This window comes from Stomoxys calcitrans, chromosome 3 (assembly GCF_963082655.1).
Source record: "Stomoxys calcitrans chromosome 3, idStoCalc2.1, whole genome shotgun sequence".
In the NCBI taxonomy this organism is placed as follows: domain Eukaryota; kingdom Metazoa; phylum Arthropoda; class Insecta; order Diptera; family Muscidae; genus Stomoxys; species Stomoxys calcitrans.
The window spans coordinates 56,476,753-56,502,890 of NC_081554.1; the positions used below are offsets into that span (position 1 = coordinate 56,476,753).

General features: G+C 37.7%; 1 protein-coding gene across 1 annotated transcript in view; it reads right to left on the reverse strand.

Annotated features, from left to right (window-relative positions):
- The window catches only part of LOC106089703 (uncharacterized), a 340,612-nt gene that overhangs the window by 18,592 nt on the left and 295,882 nt on the right, over positions 1-26,138 (reverse strand). The window contains exon 3 of the mRNA XM_059364390.1: positions 4,416-4,613. Coding sequence (XP_059220373.1) covers positions 4,416-4,613 — 198 coding nt within the window. The remainder of the gene's footprint in view (positions 1-4,415; positions 4,614-26,138) is intronic.

Here is a 26,138-nt window from a genome sequence, read left to right on the forward strand (position 1 = left end):
CCCTAAACACTTGGACCCATATTTGGATATCAAATTCTAATTCTACATTCAAATACCTTTTATTTAAGCCCCATATTACCATGGTCAGTAATTAAGTTCAGTTTGGGGGGTGTTTTGGGGAAGGGGTGGACCCCCAGAAACTTGGTCCCACATATGGATATCAGATTCGTATTCTACTCGCAAATACCTTTCATTTGAGTCCCATATTGCCATGGTCAGTAAATATGTCCGATTTAGGGGTGTTTTGGGGCTTGGGGTGGTCCCCCTAGCACTTGGTCCGACAATTGGATATCAGATACGTTTTCTTATCCTAAATACCTTTCATTTGAGTTCCATATTGTCGTGATTGGGGTAAGTATATGTTTGGTAGGTTTTAGGGTGGGGCGGCCCCCCTAGGTACCCCATCCGAAATTTGAATGCCAAATTTTTATACCCTCCACCATAGGATGGGGGGTATACTAATTTCGTCATTCTGTTTGTAACTACTCGAAATATTCGTCTGAGACCCCATAAAGTATATATATTCTTGATCGTCGTGAAATTTTATGTCGATCTAGCCATGTCCGTCCGTCTGTCCGTCCGTTCGTCCGTCCGTCCGTCTGTCTGTCGAAAGCACGCTAACTTCCGAAGGAGTAAAGCTAGCCGCTTGAAATTTTGCACAAATACTTCCTATTAGTGTAGGTCGGTTGGTATTGTAAATGGACCATATCGGTCCATGTTTTGATATAGCTGCCATATAAACCGATCTTGGGTCTTGACTTCTTGAGCCTCTAGAGGGCGCAATTCCTATCCAATTTCGCTGAAATTTTGCAAGACGTATTTTATTCTTACTTTCACCAACTGTATCAAATAAGGTTCAAATCGGTTCATAACCTGATATAGCTGCCATATAAACCGATCTGGGATCTTGACTTCTTGAGCCTCTAGAGGTCGCAATTATTATCCGATTTGCCTGAAATTTTGTACCACGGATTCTCTCATAACCATCCACATACGTGTTTATTATGGTCTGAATCGGTCTATAGCCCGATGCAGCTCCCATATAAATCGATATCTCTATTTTACCTCTTGAGCCGCCCAAGGGCGCAATTCTTATTCGAATTGGCTGACATTTTACACAGATCTCCAACATATAATTTAGTTGTGGTCCAAACCGGACCATATCTTGATATCGCTCTAATAGCAGAGCAAATCTTTTCTTATATCCTTTTTTTTGCCTAAGAAGAGATGCCGGGAAAAGAACTCGACAAATGCGATCCATGGTGGAGGGTATATAAGATTCGGCCCGGTCGAACTTAGCACGCTTTTACTTGTTCATTATTCTTTGTTTGCCTAAAAAGAGATACTGCGCAAAGAACTCGACAGATGCGATCCATGATGGATTCCATGATAAGATTCGGCCAGGACGAACTTAGCACGCTCTTACTTGTTTCTTCCTTAATTGTTTGTCTCATTTTGTTGTTGGGACAAATTTGTGTTTCCAAATTTTTCTTTAAGTGCTTGCCCACCTGTATAATTGCTGAAACTTATATCCTTGTTGATTTTTTTTCTCTCAGAGTTGATAACCAAGAGTATAAGAATAATAATTTCTTTTGCATTACTTTGGTACGGTGCATTTGTTGGATAGACCAGAGACAAATAACATCGCTCGCCAAAACGGATACGGATAGAGGGTAGCATGCATACATATGCATACGCTTGCCATTATCTTAGAAATTTGCCATAAATGTCGGAATTATACAAAAGAACAAAACATATGTGTAGGTGTAGTAACCATGGGCAAAGGTATCATAAATTTTAAATTCCCAATGAAAAAGATGTATTTTTGTTTATTTCGCTAGAACAGATAGATGACTACTAAAGATTGAAAGGAAGAATAAATAAGAAAGTTAAAGGTCTAATAAAGGCGAAATTATTTGGTAAACAATTACCCTTATTCCGATTCCGACAATGAGGCAGTCGAATTTCGATATTTTCACAAAATGATATGTATTATGGATGTCGAAGACGAACATTTTTGGTATGAGATATGTTGAAGTGGGCGATTGCCAAATTGGGTGAAAATTATATGTATATCAGTTAATGGCACTCTCAAGTACAATACACGCATTTATTTAAAGAATATGAAGCGTTAAGTTGGATTAATGTGGCAGTCTGCCATCAGACTCACTTAGACGTTTCGTCCATTGTGACACCATAGGAGGAGGAACAGAAGAAGGAACATGCCTTCTAGTTCCTACCGTTGAATCATTCAAATCGCTTTTAAAAGCACATCAAATTATGCAACAACAAGTACTCAAAGAAATGAGAACTTGCAATGGGAATCCTTCTGACTGCCATTGCGGGGAAAAAACACAGAAAGATAAATTATAGTTCCTACCGTTGAACCATCCAGATCGCTTTAAAAAGCAAAACAATTTGTAAATGTTCCTTAATGTTAAATCAGACAAGTTCTCAAAGAAATGGGAACTTAAGGTGGAACTCTTTCTGACTACCAGTGCGGGAAACAACCACAACAGATGTTCTATAGTGCCCTCTTCCGCGATTTCCTCACAGCTTCTGCAGAAGTCGTTACATGCAATATTTACCCTGTCAGCATGTTTACTGAACAGATAGTGATGTGATGTCATGATTGACACAATGACTGAGACGTCTGTTCCAGCCAGCGATGGCAAAGTAATAGACCTCTTGAAGTCTAGATTGGGCCTTATAGCTTTGGAGTGTTCACAACCCTTACTTTGGGACTTTCTGTCATTCGTTGCCCTTCGTTTCTCATCCAGAAGTGTTGGATTACATGACGCTGGAGGTATAACCACACATTTCAGTTCCCCAGGTCTAGCAAGCTCGTCTGTTCTACAATTCCTCGGATATATCTGTATTCCTGGCCAGAACATTAGAAAAAAATTTCAGCGGTAGTTATCCCCTCCTAATTCTGGGAACTTGTGTAAAGTACTAAGATATATAAAATCTTCCCTCTAAAGAGGTAGCGCACTGCGGAACGTCTTTCGGACTCGGCCTTAAAAATGAGGTCCCTTATCATTGTGCATACAACTTGAATCGGACAGCGCTAATATTGGGTTGCCCAAAAAGTAATTGTCGGTAATATAGTAGTAATATAGACGGCGTTGACAAATTTTTTCAAGGGCTTGTGACTCTGTAATTGCATTCTTTCTTCTGTCAGTTATCAGCTGTTATTTTTAGCTTGCTTTAGAAAAAAAGTGCGCGAAATTTTGTTTACATTTGTTTGTTTGGCGTCAATTTTAATATGGATACCACATGTATTGAAAGAAATTCATTTAACAAACCAAATCAACGCTTGTGATATGCACCTTAAACGCAATGAATTCGATCCGTTTTTAAAACGAATCATAACTGGAGATGAAAAATGGATTGTTTACAACAACGTTAGTCGAAAGCGATCATGGTCCAAGCATGGTGAGCCAGCTCAAACCACTTCAAAGACTGATATCCACCAAGGAAGGTTATGCTGTCTGTTTGGTGGGATTGGAAGGGTGTGGTATATTTTGATTTGCTTCCAAGGAACCAAACGATTAATTCGGATGTTTACTGTCAACAATTGGACAAACTGAATACAGCCATCAAGGAGAAGCGACCAGAATTGGTCAATCGTAAAGGTGTCATATTCCACCAGGACAACGCTAGACCACACACATATTTGGTCACTCGCCAAAAACTGGGTGAGCTTGGCTGGGAACTTTTGATGCATCCACCATATAGCCCTGACCTTGCACCATCAGACTACCATTTATTTCGATCTTTGCAGAACTCCTTAAATGGTAAAACTTTCGGCAATGATGAGGCTATAAAATCGCTCTTGGTACAGTTTTTTGCAGATAAAGGCCAGAAGTTCTATGAGCGTGGAATACTAAATTTGCCAGGAAGATGGCAAACGGTTATCGAACAAAATGGCAATTATATATTTGATTAAAGTTCATTCTAAGTTTCATTAAAAATGCATTTACTTTCTTTTAAAAAATCCGCAATTACTTTTTGGGCAACCCAATAGCTGCCAAAAAGACCAATATTTTGTTATGCAAAATTGAACAGTGACTTGTATTTATTAGATCTCTCAATGTCCGTGCCGAATTTGGTACAAATCGGAGCATATTTCGATATAGCTGCTATGGATGCATAAATTATCCATTCTTCACTGGATTATGACGAAAGGTGCTTTACATATATACCCGTTGTGGTGGGTATCCATAGTTCGACCCGGTCGAACTTAATGCTTTTTTACTTGTTTTGCCTATAAAGAGATACGGGGCAAAGAACTTGACAAATGCGATCTACGGTGGAAGGTATATAAGATTCGGCCGAGCCGAACTTACTTGTTTATTTTGGTTCAAATCTTTAAAATTTGTATATATATAATAAAAAAATTTGCTGTTACTTACCTTGCGGCTGGTCCATAGTTAATTCTGTCGAAGAAGCCTGCATCATCATGGCCTCTTTCATATTATCTTTCTGCATTTGATTTGAACTGGAAGTATGATTTGCAATAGCCAAGGCTACATCTCGTGTTACACGTTGATGCCAAAAATGCAAACCCATTTTGGGATTGTGTATCCTCATAAAACCACCATTCATGGGCACTGAAACAAAAGTAGGGGAAAAGAACACAATAATAAATTATGCCAAATGAAAATGCAACATAAGTTTAAGTATGGTTCTTGGGGGTGTAGTTATAAATAAAATTGCAAATTCCTCCTATATTAAATGTTTATATGGTTGACCCACCCCTTACACACCTTTTCGTAAGAGCAATGTACAACCATGTTCAAATTTTGGTTACAATTCTAAACATTAACTGAGTTACACCTTTTTCGTAGTCCATTCCAAAGTTTGAAGTTCTAAAACTTTGCAATAGTTGCTCTTATTGTTCTTGTTAATTTTTGATTTTTATTTTTGTGGTTTTATTTGTGTCATTTCAGTGTACGCTCGCTTCGTTGGTCTTGATGTTGAAGTTTGGTTTGCTTGAGGCAAACTGACTGGCAGCAGCTCTTGGTCCCAAGTAATTTTGAAACGGTAAGTTAGCATGAACTAGAAGAAAAAAAATTACTCAAATAGTTTGAGTTTTTCCCTTGAAATTCCTGTTTTTCTCTACTACGATTACTACTACTACTACTACGATTACTACTACTACTACTACTACTACTACTCGTTTATGTTGCTCCTCCGGGTGTCTTTTGTTAGTTTTGCTTAATTTTCTGATACAAATTACACAAATTTGCAATGCCATTCTGTACGTTGTTATTCTCTGCCATCCGGACACCACCCACCGTTTTAGATTGTCCTGTTCTTCAGTGCCAAAGTTTCAAATTATAAATCATGAAAGTTTTTGGGGTGTGTTGGATTATTTTAAATGGGGATACTATTTAGTCACAAACTAGCTACAAATTATGGGTGTTCGTGTGTGTGTGTGTGGTAAATTGTTTCTTAAAATGAGGTCGCCGTGATAAAAATGCAGTTTATTTCTATCTTATGTATTGTCAAACAAAAAAAAAAAAATGTAAAAAGGCCTTAAGTTCGGCCGGCCCGAACTTTGGATACCTGCCACCTCGGGTGTATATGTAAATCCCCTTCATTATAATCCGGAGAAAAATTCATGATTTATGCCCTCATAGAAGCTATATCGAAATATGGTCCGATTTGAACCAAATTCGCACGGACATTGAGTGGTCTGATAAGTATAAATCATTGTTCAATTTGTAGAGCAATACAAATAAAGACGCACCGAACCATATACGACATGGATGTTGAAAAGCCTAACATAAGTCATTGTCCTAAATTTCGGCTACAGCAGACAATAAATGCGACTTTTATGGGTCCATAACCTTAAATCGAGAGATCGGACTATATGGTAGCTATATCCAAATATAGACCAATCTGAACCATATACGATACGGATGTCGAAAATCTTAACATAAGTCACTGTGTCAAATTTCAGTGAAATCGGAGTATAAATGTGCCTTCTCTAGGGCCAAGACTTAAAATCGAGAGATCGGTGTATATGGCAGCTATATCCAAATCTGGGCCGACCGGGGCCAAATTGAAGAAGGATGTCGAGGGGTCCAACACAACTCACTGTCAAAAATTTCGGCGAAATCGGACAATTAATGCATCTTTTATGATCTTTTAAGCCTCTAGAGGGCGCAATTCTTATCCGATTAGAATGGAATTTTGCACGACGTGTTTTGTTATGATACCCAACAACTGTGACAAGTATGGTTTAAATCGATTCATAACCTGATATAGCTGCCATATAAACCGATCTTGGGTCTTGACTTCTTGAGCCTCTAGAGGGCACAATTTTTATCCGATGTGAATGAATTTTTGCATAAAGATGTCGAGGGGCCCAACACAACTCACTGTCCCAAATTTTGGTAAAATCGGACAATAAATGCGACTTATGGGTCCAAAACCTTAAATCGAGAGATAGGTCTATATGGCAGCAATATCCAAATCTGGACCGATCTGGGCCAACTTAAAGAAGGATGTCGAGGGACCCAACTTATCTCACTGTCCGCAATTTCGGCTACATCGGACGAGAAATGTGTCTTTAATGGGCCCAAAATCTTAAATCGAGAGATCGGTGTATATGGAAGCTATATCCAAATCTGGACCGATCAGGGCCAAATTTAAGAAATATGTCGACTGACCTAAAACAACTCACTGTCCCAAAATTAAGGCAAAATCGGACAATAAATGCGCCTTTTATGGGCCCAAGACCTTAAACCGGATTGGTCTATAAGGGGGCTATATCAAGATATAGCCCATCTTCGAACTTAACCTGCTTATAGACAACAAAGAATCTGTATAAAGTTTCAGCTCAATATCTCTTTTTCTAAAGACTGTAGCGTGATTTCAACAGACAGACGGACGGACATGACTAGATCGTCTTAGATTTTTACGACGATCAAGAATATATTTAATTTACTAGCCGAACCGGGCCCGCTCCGCTGCGCCTTCTATTACTTTATATGGAACAAAATTATCTTTTGAATATATATTTTTGACAATTAAAGACCTCTTAGTGAAATACCATGCTACGACAATAGTATATGTATATCGCTTGAATAACAGTATAACAATATAAATGCCTTTATCTGAATCGCATATGATCTTTATTCGCTCGGAGGGTTTAGGGTCATTAACGTTTGGATGTTAGACATACTCCATTCTTAAAAGTATTTCAGCCCGATATTCTCATAATGCCCCATTTAGAGGTATTTTTGGTGGTGAGGTGTTCCCTCAGATACTTGGCCTTGAAAAAATATCAGCATCGTGCTCTTCTCTCAAATACCATTTCTTTGAACCCGATATTACCATTGCACAGTGGGCCAAATGGCAAAAAAATTGGAAATAAGTCTACAACTTTTTATCTGTTGATTTTAGCCATACAAAATGTTCTAGACATTTGTAGAGGAGGACATAGGCTTTCAGAAAAGTGCTGTTGTTGGTCCATATCTTTAATACAGGGTGAGCTACAGGGTGTCAAAGTTGACCACTTTTGACTTCTCCAAGCTTCTGGGGGCCATAACTTTTGATCTACTCAACCGATTTACATGATTTAGGACTCTAGAGAAAGAGCTTGACAAGATCTAAAAAACTTATGCATAAAGTACCATGCCATCGTGTACTGTTAAGGAGTTATGAATTGTTTAATTTTAAAATATGAAAATTTGGCCTTGGTTTTTTTCAGTGTTTTTTAAATAACTCCGTCAATTTTAAAGCTATAAACTTCATACTTCACACAAATTATGCCAGCATATGTGTGCATAAAATACAAAAGGAATCACGTGAATATCTTTGGCGGTTTAAAAATGGCATCGTTTTCAATATGAAAAATATTTTTTTTGTCAAAAAATTGCAAAATTTTTCAAAAAAGATACTCCCATTTCCTTTAAGTTTTCGCAAACTTTGGCCGTCAAAGCATTATCATTTCTTTCCATTTTCACAAAGTCGAGGTATTAAGAAAAGTTTTAAGTGCTAATTTGGCTAATTTCGATATCAAACAACACCGTTATCTTAAGACCAAAATGGCCAATTTTTTTACTAAACTTCAAAAGTTTCTCACTGGAAAAAAAGTTCCACGGGGATTTTTTCGCTTTTTTTGAACTTAAATGAAAGCTTAAAATGTTCCCAACATTTTAAGGTATGTCTCGCCATATCCTAGCCATAAATGAGATCGTAGCGATCAAAATACTGAAAAAAGTCAATTTTCAAGTAGTGCTATATTCATTGCTAAAAAACAAGTATTACGTCACATTTTATTGCAAAGATGTTAAATAAACTTTTATTTGGTAACACTTCTTCTACAAAACACAAAAAGAATCATGGAAATATCTCTATTCTATTCCATTTTATGGAACCGGCAATAAAAAAGTCAATTTTTCAAAAAAGTCGAATTTCCCAAATTTTGTTTTTGTTGTCCTAATTGCACATGACACACTATAGCCATATTTACGCAACATACCTTATCGTAAAGGAAATTTTCATACCTTTCCAACGATGTATAAAACATTTCTCAACTCGGATTCTATCTACTCTAAAATTCATTTACACTTCATTAAACTCTATATAAAAATGTCTATTTGTGAAATGGAACCTTATATGGGGCCTACACTAAAACATTGATAGATTTGCCCAGGGTTTACAATACAAATGTGTTAGAATAAAAAAAGGTCTCCTGCCAAAGTTTAAAAAAATTGGAATAAAAATATGTGTTTTAGAGCGAAAACACTTCGCATCGGCGTGCGTTTATATGTATATTAGCTACTCCCAAAATAAAAAAGCATTTTAGTTTTGTATTATTTGATTTTATTCTCTACCAAATAATCTAAGGTATCAAAATTTAAAAGCTCTTTAATTTGAATGGCATCGGGATCGTCCTTATCTATATCGTCACATATTTTTGGTAGCCATTTAGTTCTGATGCTGTATAGTACCGGATCAGACGATAACAATAAATATTGAAGTAAATCATAATTTTGGTTAAATTTGGTGCTCTTTCGGGTATTGAAAAGCCGGAACTGTTTAACATCTCTATTACGGGATTCCTGAGCTTCTTCTGTAAGTTCTCCTAACGGAAGTATGTTGTATTCCACAATTTCCTTGCCATGATGTAAGACTTTATGTACTGTCGGTGTTAAAGCTTTCCACGAATATAAATCAGATAAAATGTTTTTTGTGTCATTACTATAAGCTTCAAATTTGGTTGAATTTATCATCTTTTTGCTATTGATTACAGCCAAAATCACTTTGAATCGTCTTAGCAAGTGTTCATCAAGACCGGTTATTTTAGATGTCGATACGGGGTCCTCAAAAAACCGCCTTGCCGAGTTGCCATCATTTGTGCTTCCGTATCCGTAAAGAGGTTTATCTATTATAAGTCCCTTTTGTTTAAACTCCAACTGGATTCGATTCTTCTCTTCCTGCCTCATTTTGTGAAGATCTTGGTTGTTTCTAGCAGAGACATCGCGGTTTCCAGGGCTAGTCCGATATTTAAGGTCATACGATAAATGCAAACAATACTCCATGAATCGAATTCTACAGTGCAGGGGCGAAATACCGAAATTGAGCGCATTTTCGTTTACTAAATTTTCATCAGACTTGTCCTCGAATTGCCCATTCTTCTTGCCACAAATATTGCATCTCCAATTGGACATAACGCCAGTTAATGCGTTTGCCACCTTTCCATCGATCATAGTGAGTTGTAGTTGAAACGAAACTTTTATATTTCTTCCCAATTGGTTTATAACAATCATGGGTAATGCAGCAATTTCTTCCTTTATTTCGTTCACCAAAGATCGTGTTGTGTTCCGGTCTTCCTTTGTATACTCAAACCGAATTGGGCGACATAAATATTTTGACCCAGGTGTTCTATTTATCCATATATCTTGAAATGCATTTTCTTTCGATGATGAAGATTGGTCCTTGTACAATCTCATTCTCAATGGTACTAATGATGCCATGAAAATTGATGCGAAGTTGGTATCTATTTCTGTTTGTTGCTTATATTCGGAAAATCCAGATGATCCATCACAACCCCATTTGCTGATCAAAACCACTTCGGAATTATTACATGTGTTCAACTGTTCTTCAGTAAAATTAGAAATAATTCTAACAGCTGTATTTTCAACAAGATCAGCAAGTTTCACTCTTGCTTTTAATTCGTCCACGTATATATTTGATGGCACCATTTTCGTCCTGGTGTTGTACAATTTATGTTTTGAGGGTAAACAACCCCATCCTTTTTCACGAAGAGCCTTCCTCATTGTTGAGTATTTGTTTCTTGAGAGGCCTAGGTTCAAAATCAGGGCCAGTGCATCTTCCTCCGTGAATTCTGTAGTCGATTTTGGAGTTGGAATACTTTCTACCATTCTCTTTACCCTTTTCGGAGATGCTAATGGTAAAACATCGACAATTCGTCCAACATTTTTTGGTTGTGTTTTTAACAATGCTGTTTTGAACGTATCTTTTATTAAATTTGGCGGATGTGCCGCCAATAGTTCCTCTTGTTTTTTCTTTTTGGTTTTCTCCGTAACTTCGTCGTATGCTTTGCTAGGCCGGCCGGGAATCAGCGGTTTAATTTCAATAAGTAGATCCGATTTCAGCCACTTCTCATACATTTTGAAAAACTTGATTTTTGCGAATGAACATTCTGGCAACCTTCTCTCAAATGATTTGTAGAATTTTTCAAGTTTGTCTAAAGCGTCTTTATTTAGCCTTATTCCATATATGTGGTCCAAAGTGTAAACAAGTTCCTTAAATGACTCCGTGTATGATTTGGAATCATTTTTGATGTCCCATACAATTTTCGAAAGAGTGGAATACTTCAGTATGACTTCCATAACTTATAAATGTCCTTTACGCCTCTACAAAATATAATGAAGAAAATTTGGATTTTGTTCAAATATTTATGCAATATATTCACAATTAATGACCCATTTCAGGTATCAGACGCAATCGTAAAAAGGGGTCCAAAGTGCCTCTTTTTACTTACTCTTCTATAATTATTTACCTGGACTCGAATTTGGTTAAAAAAAATGACAATGAATTTTTTATGGGTAGGTTTTTTCACATTCATTGATACGGTGGATTTCCTGGGAATTCGACATAGCGAAACAGGTAACATTTGTCTGCATCAAATCTTAACACAAATATATATATATATATGCAGGTATATTTCTAGGTTACTTTTTATTCAAAAATCATCAGCTTACATTAAAAATAGATGTAGGTACTATACAAACGCACGCCGATGCGAAGTGTTTTCGCTCTAAAACACATATTTTTATTCCAATTTTTTTAAACTTTGGCAGGAGACCTTTTTTTATTCTAACACATTTGTATTGTAAACCCTGGGCAAATCTATCAATGTTTTAGTGTAGGCCCCATATAAGGTTCCATTTCACAAATAGACATTTTTATATAGAGTTTAATGAAGTGTAAATGAATTTTAGAGTAGATAGAATCCGAGTTGAGAAATGTTTTATACATCGTTGGAAAGGTATGAAAATTTCCTTTACGATAAGGTATGTTGCGTAAATATGGCTATAGTGTGTCATGTGCAATTAGGACAACAAAAACAAAATTTGGGAAATTCGACTTTTTTGAAAAATTGACTTTTTTATTGCCGGTTCCATAAAATGGAATAGAATAGAGATATTTCCATGATTCTTTTTGTGTTTTGTAGAAGAAGTGTTACCAAATAAAAGTTTATTTAACATCTTTGCAATAAAATGTGACGTAATACTTGTTTTTTAGCAATGAATATAGCACTACTTGAAAATTGACTTTTTTCAGTATTTTGATCGCTACGATCTCATTTATGGCTAGGATATGGCGAGACATACCTTAAAATGTTGGGAACATTTTAAGCTTTCATTTAAGTTCAAAAAAAGCGAAAAAATCCCCGTGGAACTTTTTTCCAGTGAGAAACTTTTGAAGTTTAGTAAAAAAATTGGCCATTTTGGTCTTAAGATAACGGTGTTGTTTGATATCGAAATTAGCCAAATTAGCACTTAAAACTTTTCTTAATACCTCGACTTTGTGAAAATGGAAAGAAATGATAATGCTTTGACGGCCAAAGTTTGCGAAAACTTAAAGGAAATGGGAGTATCTTTTTTGAAAAATTTTGCAATTTTTTGACAAAAAAAATATTTTTCATATTGAAAACGATGCCATTTTTAAACCGCCAAAGATATTCACGTGATTCCTTTTGTATTTTATGCACACATATGCTGGCATAATTTGTGTGAAGTATGAAGTTTATAGCTTTAAAATTGACGGAGTTATTAAAAAAACACTGAAAAAAACCAAGGCCAAATTTTCATATTTTAAAATTAAACAATTCATAACTCCTTAACAGTACACGATGGCATGGTACTTTATGCATAAGTTTTTTAGATCTTGTCAAGCTCTTTCTCTAGAGTCCTAAATCATGTAAATCGGTTGAGTAGATCAAAAGTTATGGCCCCCAGAAGCTTGGAGAAGTCAAAAGTGGTCAACTTTGACACCCTGTAGCTCACCCTGTATTAAAGATATGGACCAACAACAGCACTTTTCTGAAAGCCTATGTCCTCCTCTACAAATGTCTAGAACATTTTGTATGGCTAAAATCAACAGATAAAAGGTTGTAGACTTATTTCCAATTTTTTTGCCATTTGGCCCACTGTGCATTGGTTTAAAGGGAGTTTATGGGATGAGGCGTCCTCAAACACTTGTCATGGTGAATAAATACGTCCCATATGGCAACCCAAATGGGGGTGGGATATCCCTAGACAGTTGGTCCCGAATATTGATATCAGATTCGTGGTCTTCTCCCAAATACTTTTTATTTGAGCCCCGTATTTCCATAGTCTGCAAACATGACCGGTTTCGAGGGTGTTTTGGGGGATGGGGCGGCCGTTCAGTAACTTGGTTCTAAAAATATATATCAGATTCGTGTTCTACTCTAAAATACTTGTTATTACGGACCCATATTGGAAAGGTCAGCAAAGACCTTTCATTTGAGCCCCATATTGCTATTGTAGTAAATTTGTCCTCTTTGAGAGTTGTTTTTGGTAGGGGCGGCCCCCTAAACAATTGGCTCCACATTTGGATATCAGATTTATATTCTATACATTAAAATACCTTTTATTAAAGTCCCATATTGCCATGATCAGAAAATAAGTCCTGTTTTGAAGAAGGGGTGGACCCCCAGAAGGTTGGTCCCACATTTGGATATCAGGTTCGTATTCTTCTCGCAAATACCTCTCATTTGAGTCCCATATTGGCAAGGTCGGTAAATATGTCCGATTTAGGGGTGTTTTGGGGGTTGGGGTGGTCCCCCAAACACTGAGTCCGACAATTGGATAGCAGATACGTTTTATACTCTTAAATACCTTTCATTTGAGTCCCATATTATCATGATTGATCTAAATATATTTTTGGTAGGTTTTGGGGGTGGGGCGGCCCCCTAGGTACCGCATCCGAAATTTGGATACCAAATTTTTATTTCTAGGTTACTAGAAGACAGCACACAAAATTTCGCTTAAATCGCTCCACCCATCATCGAGATCTGGCGTTTCTGAAAATTAGGGTAAGAGGGAGGGTAAGCCTCCCCGTAAGCCTTTGAATATCAAAAAATGTAGTACCCTATTTTAACCACGGGATCAATATATATCATCAGTGAAAATTTCATGGAAGTTGGTTCAACCGTTTTTGAGTCTATAAGGAACACACAAACAAACAAATACAAATTGATTTTTATACCCTACACCACTACTGTGGTACTGGGTATTATAAGTTAGTGCATTTGTTTGTAACACCCAAAAGGAAGAGAGATAGACCCATTGATAAGTATACCGATCACTTTTTGATTCGATTTAGCTATGTCCGTCTGTCCGTTCGTCTGTCCATGTTAATTTGTCTCAATTTTCATCCGAACTTCTTCAAATTTGGTACAGGCATGTTTTTCGGCCTAGAGACGAAGCCTATTGAAATTGAAAAGTCGATTCAGATTTGGATATAGCTCCCATATATATGTTTGTCCGATTTGCAGTAATAATGCAATAAAAACCGATTCTCTCGAAATTTGGTAGAAAGGATTTTCTTATGACTATCGACATTACTGGTGAATTTCATAGAAATCGGTTCAAATTTAGATATAGCTCTCATATAAATATATAGCCCGATTTTCACTCCTAGAGCCATTGCAAGCGCATTTATTGACTAATCTTTCCAAAATTTTTTACAACGCCTTCCTCAACGACTACCATAATATCTGAGAAGTTTGCTTGAAATCAGTTCAGATTTGGATATAGCTCTCATATATATCTTCGTCCGATTTGCTGAAATAATGCAATAAAAAGGTCATATGTTAACCGATTGTCTCGAAATTTGGTATTAAGGACTTTCTTATGACTATCGACATTATTGGTGAATTTCATAGAAATCAGTTCAGATTTAGATATAGCTCTCATAAATATATATATATAGCCCGATTTTCACTCCTAGAGCCATTGCAATCGCATTTATTGACCAATCTTTCCAAAATTTTTTACAACGCCTTCCTCAACGACTACCACAATATATGAGAAGTTTGCTTGAAATCGGTTTAGATTTGGATATAGCTCCCATATATATGTTCGTCCGATTTGCAGAAATAATGCAATAAAATGGTCATTTGTTAACCGATTCTCTCGAAATTCAACAGGAAGGATTTTTTATGACTCTCGACATTACTGTTGAATTTAATAGAGATTGGTTTAAATTTAGATATAGCTCTCATATAAATATATAGCCCGATTTTCACTCCTAGAACCATTGCAAGCGCATTTATTAACCAATCTTCCCAAAACTTTGTACAACGCCTTGCTCGACGACTTCCACGTTATCTGAGAAGTTTGCTCGAAATCGATTCAGAATTGAATATAGTTCCTACGTTGTACTTATTAGGTAGGTGTAGGGTATTATACAGTCGGCACCGCCCGACTTTTGCCCTTCCTTACGAGTTATATATAAGATAGGGTCGGAAAGGGATATTTCGATGTGTTGCAAACGGAATGACAAAATGCATATACCCCCATTCTTCGGTGGTGGGTATAAAAAAACAAGAATATTGACTCTTAGTTTGACGGCTATAGAAATTTAGAAAGAAAAGTTTATTTGAATTTTTCCAAAATGTTTCCTATTAAAACTTTTGTTGTACCTATGTCTTAAACTAAAACAAAGCGCAAACAATTGCCGCCATGTCGATCAATAGAGCTGGTTGCTCTGAGAAAGGGTTACAGAGGATTCTTCACTCAGACAAAAACCACAAAGGCACCACAGGGCTGCGTCATAAAACTGAGTTAAGAAGATTAAAGGGCGAGCTGTAAAAGACCCACAACAAATCCAGGATTATAATTTTTTAAGATTTTCATAAATTACATGGAAGGTCTAAAGTCTTTTTTGTCTTTATTAAAATGCAAGCCACACTGCTTTATTCATTTATGACATTTTCATCTAAAGATTTATCAAATAATTACCAACTTGTGTGCAGGTAGCCAGTGACGTGCCTTTCTATCTGTATAACCAGGATATACGGCAGACACTTTAGTCAAACAATTCACCATAATTCAGTGTCACAAATAATCAACACTCTTGTCTGTCCTATACAACAACGAAAAAAACCCCAAGACAAAGTGTGCCATTTGAATTGTGCCATAGAGGAGAAAAGTTGCAAAATTTAAAGATGCGACAACAATTGTCTGCGAAAATTGAATGAGACCAGTAATAGAATACGAGCTTTATAAACGGCAATGGCGATGATGATGATGAAGATCAACAACATCGCCATTATGACAACAAGGAAGTGTCTTTCTCATAAAAATGAAACAAAAAAATAAACCATTTTAAATATAGAACATCTTAAATTACATGCAAACGAGGTAAGTGGAACGAGAAACTGAGATACTTGGCGTTTTCACAATGTCCCTCCCATTTCATTTAAAGCTAAGTGTATAGTTTAAGGTTTGCACTGGGGCTACCAGAGGGGAGTACAAGTACAATTTTATGGGTGTGTTGGCACTTTGTTTAAAACAATAATCAACAACAACAATAACAACAACAACTAAATTATAATGATAAGTTAAGCAGTTTTTCTTATTATAGACTTTTTGTTTCAATGAAAACTATTTTGCATGTCCACTAAAACCTCATGTCTGTGCGACTTTTTATATGGCTGCACAAAGGGAATTTTATAAGGCATAATAACAAGGAATGAGAACGAACGCAAAATCCATAATTTAATAATGCAATTATTGAAATATTATGTTTCCATCCTCTTATAGGTTTTTGTTGGAGGAAATCTAATGGGGAGGACTTTGTCAAGTTGATAGAGGAGTTGTTGAGTGTCAATGACACCTCGAAATTAAAGAAATTGATGATAAAGGACCCTCCTATTTGTGGGTAATTTGCAGGGTCCAGACAAAGAGTGGACTAAGTCGCTTCAATCAATTGCAAAGCTGGCCCGGTGCGCTTAGGTACACCCTAAAATGGCCTTTTGAAAATGGATTTTTCTTTAAGCATTTTTAAGCTGTTGATCAAGACATGCAGGGCTGCGGGTTTCGTTCATAGCCACACAAACTAATTTTTTGTCTGTATTGGTTTTATACTTTCAAAATCATATTTCAAGGCCACCACTAGGGATAGCAATTTTTATAGATCCGCAGGTTCTTCCTGTGTCTATCCTAATTTGAGCCCAAAAAGGCAGGCCCCATACACTTTACTTATTTTAATTGGCTATGACAGAATATTTGTTCCACTAGCCGAACGTAGAATAACGTTCCAAGTTTCGAGGTGTCTCCCACAACTTGATCTTTCCATCGGCCTTTTGGTCTTCCCAGTTTGCGTGTACCACCTGTTTGCCTTCAAAAAACTTCTTTGCTGGAGCTTCTTTGTCCATTCTGACAACATGACCTAGCCAACGCAGCCGTTGTATTGTGATGCGTGTAACTATGCTTTCGTCGTCATACAGCTCGTGGTTCATAGGTCGCCTACATTCTCCACTAACGCAAACTGGTCCATATATTTTACGAAGAATCTTTCTCTCAAATACTCCAAGTACTGCCTCATCTGCTTTCACGGGTAGTATCAGTGTCTTGTATAGTGTAATCTTCGTCTGTCGAAAGGTGGCCTTGTTTCTAAACTGCTAACTTAGTCCAAAGTAGCATCTTATTGCCAGTATTATTCTTCGCTTGATCTTAAAACTGGTGTCATTCGTCTCGGTTACGGCGTTGCCGAGGTAGATTAAATTACTGACTATCTCAAAGTTGTGGTTCCCAACTTTCTCCATTTTCTTTACCTGCTCGGTTGTGCCAGGCTTTTTGGGAGTTGAAACCATCCATTTCGTCTTATCGCCATTTACTGCCAGACCCATTTTTACTGACTCTCTTTCGATTCTTTCAAAGGCTGCAGTTACTACTTCCGGTGATCGAGTTATGATATCGATGTCGTCGGAATAGGCGAGTAGCATGTCTTCTCCTCCCAGGATATTAAAGAGATCACACGATAGGCGGTCTCCTTGTCTGAAACCTCGTTTGGTATTAAATGGTTCGGAGAGATTCTTTCCTATTCTTACTGAGGAACGTGTACCAGCATCCTGTCATCCTGCAGAGTCTTATTAACTTTGCAGGGATGCCAAACTCAGACATAGCTTGAAATACCTTTGAACGTAAAGGAGTATCGAAGGCGGCTTTGTAGTCAACAAAAAGATGGTAGGTGTGGATTTGTCCTCCTCGGGTCTTTTCCAGGATTTGGCGCAGTGTGAATATTTGGTCTAGGGTGGATCTACCAGGTCTAAAGCCACATTGATAGGGCCCAATTATCTCATTCACTTTAGGTTTTAATCTTTCACACAGTACGCTCGAGAGTATCTTGAATGCGATGGGGAGGAGACTTATTACTCTATAGTTGGCACATTCCGTCTAGTCTCCTTTCTAGTGTTCGGGACATAGTATGCTGAGGTTCGAATCATCGGGTATGCGTTCTTCTAGCCAAATTGTGCAGATAAGCTGATGTCGCCTCCGGTCTCAAATAGTTCAGCGGGTAACCCGTCGGCTCCTGCTGCCTTGTTGTTCATTAGTCGGATCACTGCTACAGGGACCTTATTCCGACTAGGAGGTAAACATTCTATACCATCATTAGGGATTGGTTCTGCGGTATGGGACATGGTATGCTGAGCTTCCAATCATCGGGTATGCGTTCTTCTAGCCAGATTGCGCTGATAAGTTGATGCATACGCCTTATCAGCGTGTCGCCTCCGGTCTTAAATAGTTTAGCGGGTAACCTGTCGGCTCCTGCTGCCTTGTTGTTTATTAGTCGGGTCACTGCTACTTGGACCTTATTCTGATTAGGAGGTAAACATTCTATACCATCATCATTGATTGGTTCTGCGGTATCCGGTCTAATGCCGCATTGATAGGGCCCAATTATCTCACTGACTTAAGGTTTTAATTTTTCACACAGTACGCTCGAGAGTATCTTGTATGCGATGGGGAGGAGACTTATTACTCTGTAGTTGGCACATTCCGTCTAGTCTCCTTTCTTTGTGTACGGGACATAGTATGCTGAGGTTCCAATCATCGGGTATGCGTTCTTCTAGCCAAATTGTGCAGATAAGCTGATGTCGCCTCCGGTCTTAAATAGTTGAGCGTGTAACCTGTCGGCTCCTGCTGCGTTGTTGTTCATTAGTCGGGTCACTGCTACTTGGACCCCATTCTGATTAGGAGGTAAACATTCTATACCATCATCAGGTATTGGTTCTGCGGTATCCTCTTCCCCGAACGTCGGACACTAGCAGTTGGGTAAAATGTTCTTTCCATATCCTCAGCATGTTATCTGTGTCAGTTACCAGATTTCCTTCTTTGTATCTTCAGGAGGATGTGCCTGCACCAAAGCCATCGGTTTGATGTTTAGTATTTACGAGTAACGAATCTGGTAAAAACATTTGAAGCCAATTGTCAGGGGGTCCGATCTATAAATAAAGCCCTTTCCAAACTCCAAACTCATTTGAACGTAGGCTCTGAGAAATTAGGGCCTTACGAGGTTGATGTCCTTTCCAATATTTCCAAAACAATTTGATGTGCTACAATATCTCCAGTTTACGAAGAGTTGCAAAGTAAATGACTGAATGATGTAAGGTTCCTTGTCGGTGAATATTAAATTGTGACTTGATAGCATCTCATCTTTGTTCCTCTTAAATTTATTACATCAGCTTGGTATTCCCTTTTAAAGTTGACAGGTTTTATTCAATTAGTGTAAAAATATGATGTGGGTCATGTTGCCGACACGTCTAGGGGCGTTTAAATGAAAATCCACATGCTTAGACACAAATGGTGTAGGGTATACAAAACTTTCAATGTCAAAATCCTACTCCGACCTTAACATTAATTATTTTAAATTAGACACTAAGAAGTCCTTATAATTCCATTTTGTCAAATTTAAACTTAATTGAATGTTTTTTTTGGTCTGTGTTGGTTTTTTTGGTCCGTTAAAAAAAAAAAAAACAAAATGTCATCTCATTACTGGTATTAAAAACTCATCAGGGAAAGCATTTCAATTTCATCTTTCTTTCTTTTTTAAGATTTTCTCCTAGTCGTGTTGTTCTATTTGGTCAAATGATTAAACTTAAACCAAAAGGACATTCCTAAGAGTCTACTACTGGGCGACTGTGTGTGAGAGTGTTGCTTTAAGGGTCTTCAGTTTGTAATGAGAAATGGTTGTAGTCTGCGAGTGTACATCAAAATGTGGGAAGAAATTTCGTTATTCATCTTAAGATGAAGTGGATGCTTAAGATAAATTGTTGTTAATGTTTTTTTTTTCTTTGTTTTCTTTCTACCACAAGTGTGTAGTGGTGATTCGCAAAAAGAACAAGAGTCCAAAATCACCGGAAAGGGAAACTTGTGAGTTTTCGGAAATACATAGCAGCCGCCCTAGAATACAACACATTCGTATAGAGATCCATGGCAAAGTTGGCCACAAGTGTTTGGGTGTGTTTGCTTTAGTGTGATATTAATATCCACTAACATATGTATATGTACTTTGTATGTATGTACACATGTGCCATATCAATGTAGGAGCATGTGTTTGTATATGTGTGAATGTCTATTCAAGTGTTATTATTTTATTCGCTATAAGTGTTAGCTATCAAAATGTTTATATGAGCAAGATTTAATTTAATTGACCTTAGTGGTGAAGTATGAAAAAGGGGCTAGTGGGGAAAAAGGAGGAAGGGAAGTATATGCCACTGAAATGATTAAATTTCGAATTTTTCGCTTTGCTGAAACACTTGTGATCATTTGACATACAAATTTTCTTGCAGACGATTCTAACATGGACCAATAATCTGCCGATTCGATTTCTTCAGCTCTCAAATCGCAGGAATGTGTAGTAATTTCACAGAACAGCAGCCAATTTGGGGGTTGGAAGTTCCTAGTTAGGGTGGTATTAGGTCAGGAGAACAAACTCCCAATTTTAGAGTTCTAAGGGCAAACATTCTTTCTGAGCAGGATGGTAGAAGAACGAGCGAAGACGTCGCTAAGCTCACAACAAACCTAACAAGTAAAAGCGCGTTAAGTTCGGTCGAGGTCAATCGTACACATATATATAGCTATGGGTTGCCCAAAAAGTAATTGCGGATTTTTTAAAAGAAAGTAAATGCATTTTTAATAAAACTTAGAATGAACTTTAATCAAATATACTTTTTTTAAACTTTTTTTCTAAAGCAAGCTAAAAGTAACAGCTGATGCAATTACAGAGTCACAAGCTGTGAAAAAATTTGTCAACGACGACTATATGAAAAATCCGCAATTACTTTTTGGGCAACCCATAGCTTGCCCGGTGGGCTTCGTTACAGCCTTAAGTGTTCGCGGACCCATTTTGACGTGGTCCAAATTTGAAAACAAGTAAAATCGAGCTAAATTGGGCCGGGCCGAATCTTATATACTCTTCACCATAGAACGCTTATGTCGAGTTCTTTTCCCGATATGTCTTTTTAGGCAAACAAAGGATAAAGGAAAATAGTATTGGAGCTATATCAAGTAATGATCCGATTTGGACCATAATTGAATCGAATGTTGGAGAGTAGAAGTCATTGTGTAAAATTTCAGCCAATTCGAGTAAGAGTTGCGCCCTTTTAGGGGCTCAAGAGGCAAAATAGATCGGTTTATATGAGAGCTCTATCAGGATACAGACCGATTCGTGTCCGTATGTTGAAGGTCATGGGAAAAGTCGTTGTACAAAATTTCCGCCAAATCGGATAATAATTACGCCCTCTAGAGGCTCAAGAGTTTATGGATCGATTTGAACCACATTTGGCGCAGTTGGTGGAAATCACAACGTAACAAGTCTTGCAAAATCTCAGCCAAATCGGATAGGAATTGCGCCCTGTAGAAGCTCAAGAAGTCAAGACCCCAGTTAGGTTTATATGACAGCTATATCAGGTTATAATCCGATTTCAACCATACACACAGCACAGTTATTGAAGGTCACAAAAAAACACCTCATGCAAAATTTCAGCCAAATCGGATAAGAATTGTGCTCTCTAGTGGCTCAAGAAGTCAACATCCAAGATCGGTTTATATGGCAGCTATATGAAAACATAGACCGATATAGCCCATTTACAATCCCAACTGACCTACACTAATAAGAAGTATTTGTGCAAAATTTTGAGCGGCTAGCTATACTCCTTCGAAAGTTAGCGTGCTTTCGACAGACGGACGGACGGTCGGACATTGCTAGATCGACTTCAAACGCCATGACGATCAAGAATATATAAATATTTTATGGGGTCTTGGACGTATATTTCGAGGAGTTACAAACAGAATAACGAAATTAGTATACCCTCTTCCTATGGTGGAGGGTTTAATAATTTTTATTCGTATTTAACTCTCAAATACCTTTTATTAGAATCCCATATTGTCCTGTTTGGTAGATATGTGTACCATTTGGGGCATAATTTTGGATTGAGGTAAACCACTTGGGAATTGACCCAAACACCTTTTGTATCCTCAAATACCTTACGTTTGAGGCCCATATTGTCCTGTTCGGCGTGCATGTCCATTTGGGGCATAATTTTGGTGTGAGGCGAAACGCCTGGGAATAGACCCCAAATTTGTATATAAGTTTTATATTCTGCTCTCCTGTACCTTTCGTTTGAATCCCATATTGAACCGATCGGCCTACATGTCCGTTTGGTGGTTTTTGGGATGGGGCGCCCCCCTTAGACTTGAACCCAAATTTGTATATAAGTATCGTAAACTACTTCCAAAAACCTTTCATTTGATAACCATATTGCCCAATCAGAAAACATGGAATATTTGTGGGGTTTTTACTGGTGGCGAGGGCCCCCGACACTGGGGCTCAAATTGTTATACCAAGTTCGTACTCTACTCTTAAATACCTTTGATATCCATACTCTTCAATACCTTTGATATCCATATTTACCGATTGGGACAATATGGATATCTTAAATAAATTTGATATCCATATTGTCCCAATCGGTAAATATATCCGCAAATCTGGACGACGTCGTCCCATTGATTCCAGGCAGATTTCTGTTGACAATCAGCGAGTTTATGGAAAGGTCACTGTGGAGACTATCGGAGATGAGCCACGAGAAGTGGATTGAGCACCAACCTAAGGAAGATGGAGCTGGTGCTTTTCTCTCGGTGAAATAAGGCACCGCATTTTCGTCTCCCGATTTTGGATGGGAACAGTTTGCAGTTGTCAAGGTAGGCGAAATACCTAAGCCTTGTCCTCGATGCGAAAATGTGCTGGAAAAGGAATACAGAGGAAGGGTATTGAGAGGCTATGTGTGCCTTTTACTCCTGCAGAAGGATGTTCAGTGGGAAGTGGGGAGTTAGCCCGAAGATGATATACTGAAAGTACACGCTCATTGTGAGAACAATGCTGATATATGGTGGAAGGCTGTGGAGAGAAGAAGAACGGATTGACATCCATATATCGGTAAACATGTACGTTTGGGTGGGTTTTGGAGTAGGACGTCCCCCACGGTTATTTGACCCCAAAGTTTTATATCAATTTTGTGTTTCTGGTTTACCATAAGGGAGCATACAAAATTTCGCTTAAACGAAGCACCCATCTCGGAGTTCTGGCGTTTTTTGAAAGTTGTAGTTAGGGGGAGGGTCCGCCCTCAAGCGAATAACACAAAAGGAAGTACTCTATTTCCACCAGGGGGCCAAACTATACCTGTGGAAATTTCATGAAAATCAGTTTAGGCGTTTTTGGGTCTACTCAGAACAAACAAGCAAAGCGCAATACCTTACTTTTTATACCCACCACCGAAGGATGAGGGTATATTCATTTTGTCATTCCGTTTGCAACACATCGAAATATCCATTTTCGACCCTATAAAGTATATATATTCTTGATCAGCGTAAAAATCTAAGACCATCTAGACATGTCCGTCCGTCTGTCTGTTGATATCACGCTACAGTGTTTAAAAATAGAGATATTGAGCTGAAATTTTGAACAGATTCTTTTTTTGTCCATAAGCAGATTAAGCTCGAAGATGGGCTATATCGGTCTATATCTTGATATAGCCCCCATATAGAGCGATCGGCCGATTTAGGGTCTTAGGCCTATAAAAGCCATTCGATTTTGCTGAAATTTGGGACAGAGAGTTGTGTTAGGCCCTTTGACATCTTTCGTCAATTTGGCTTAGATCGGTTCAGATTTGGATATAGTTGCCATATAGACCGATCCTCCGATTTAGGGTCTTAGGCCATTTAAACCCGAATTTATTATCCGATTTTGCTGAAATTCTGGACAGTGAGTTGTGTTGGGCCCTTTGACATTTTTCGTCAATTTGGCTTAGATCGGTCCAGATTTGGATACAGCTGCCATATAGACGATCCTCAGATTTAGGGTCTTAGGCCCTTAAAAGCCACATTTATTATCCGATTTTGCTGAAATTTTGGACAATAAGTTAAATTAAGCTACTTGACATACTTCTTAATTATGGCACAGATCGGTCCAGATTTGAATATAGCTGCCGTATAGACCGATCTATCGATTTAGGGTTTTGGGCCCATAAAAGGCGCATTTATTGTCCGATTTCGCCGAAACTTGGGACAGTGAATTTAGTTAAGCCCCTCGACATGCTTCTGCAATTTGGCTCAGATCGATCAAGATTTGGGTATAGCTGCCATATAGACCGATCTCTCGATCTAAGGTTTTGGGGCCATAAAAGGCGCATTTATTGTCCGATTTCGCCAAAAATTTGGGACAGTGAGTTGTGTTAGGCTCTCCGAAATTTTTCTGCAACTTGGCCAAAATCAGTCCAGATTTGGATAGAGCTTCCATATAGATCGATATCTGGATTTAAAGTCTTGGCCCCATAAAAGGCGCATTTATAATCCGATTTCACTGAAATTTGACACAGTAACTTAGTTAGGCTTTTCGACATCTATGTTGTATATGGTTCAGATCGGTTTATTTTTAGATATGGCTACTGAAAAGATCAACATTTTGTTGTACACAATTGAACAATGGCTTGTACTTAGCAGTATTTTGTCCAAATCGGAACATATTGGGTTGCCCAAAAAGTAATTGCGGATTTTTCATATAGTCGGCGTTGACAAATTTTTTCACAGCTTGTGACTCTGTAATTGCATTCTTTCTTCTGTCAGTTATCAGCTGTTACTTTTAGCTTGCTTTAGAAAAAAAGTGTAAAAAAAGTATATTTGATTAAAGTTCATTCTTAGTTTTATTAAAAATGCATTTACTTTCTTTTAAAAAATCCGCAATTACTTTTTGGTCAACCCAATATTTCGTTATTACTACTATGGGACATAAGGTTTGCAATTTTTACCGATATGGCCCCATTTGCAATCCCCAACGGCCTACATCAATATTAAGTAAAAATACAAATTTGCCCATGAACATTCCATTAAGGAACAGGGTAAAACTTCTCACAAATCAATGAGAGCAGTCCGATTCAAGTTTAAGCTCAATGATAAGGGACCTCCTTTTTATAGTCGAGTCCGAACGGCGTGCCGCAGTGCGACACCTCTTTTGAGAAGAAGTTTTTGCATGGCATAGTACCTCACGAATGTCGCCAGCATTAGGAGGGGTTAACCACCGCTAAAAATTTTATGATGGTCTCGCCAGGATTTGAAGCCAAGCGTTCAGTGTGGACATGCTAACCTCTGCGCTACGGTGGCCTCCACCGTGCAAAATTTCAAGTGGTTAGCTTAACGCCTTCAACCGCTGTCATGATTTCGACAGACGGACGGACGGACATAGCTAGATCGACTTAGAACGTCGAGACAATCAAAAATATATATACTTTATGGGTCCTTAGACGAATATTTCGAGGTGTTACAAACAGAATGACGAAATTAGTATACCCCCATTCTATGGTGGTGGGTATAAAAATAATGCTTGAAAAGCACTGATGTCAAGATTTTTTTCCATTTTTAGAGTGTCCGAGAAATCGATTACTAGATAAGATGTGGGGACATGTTAAAATCGTGTACCCCCTTCTTCAAGCTAACCTATCGATATCTGGCGGTATAATAAAAACGTTTTATCTGCTTGCCATTGCATACCTGCTTTTAATTTTCATACCACTTTCTTTTTCTTTTTTGGGTTTTAATTATCTAAACACGTCATGCTTGCTTTCTTAGGGGGCCTTCGCCCTTCAATAATCCAATGCTCTGCTCAAGTGTGTGAGTGTGTGTGTGTGTGCACTCAGTGAATTGATTATTATTAATTTATATGTATTTCCTTTTACATGAATTCGTTTTTATTAATTGCTCTTTAATTTGTCGAATGATGCGTGCACATGTGTGAATGCTCGCATTTGTTTTTGTTATCATCAATAATTTACCACAAGCCACACATACATGAATACACTACTATGAATGAAATTATTATTAAATACATCTTATAAACACCTCATTGTACATGTTAACATGTAATTTAGATATCATGCCATTTGAATTGAAGTGCCAGAAAAGGGATTTTACTTTTCTTCTGAGAACTACAATTGTGCATGGTAGAATAATTAATTGACTACGATTTCGTTTATATGCGGTTGATGTGGTAATGATTACGACCACGAT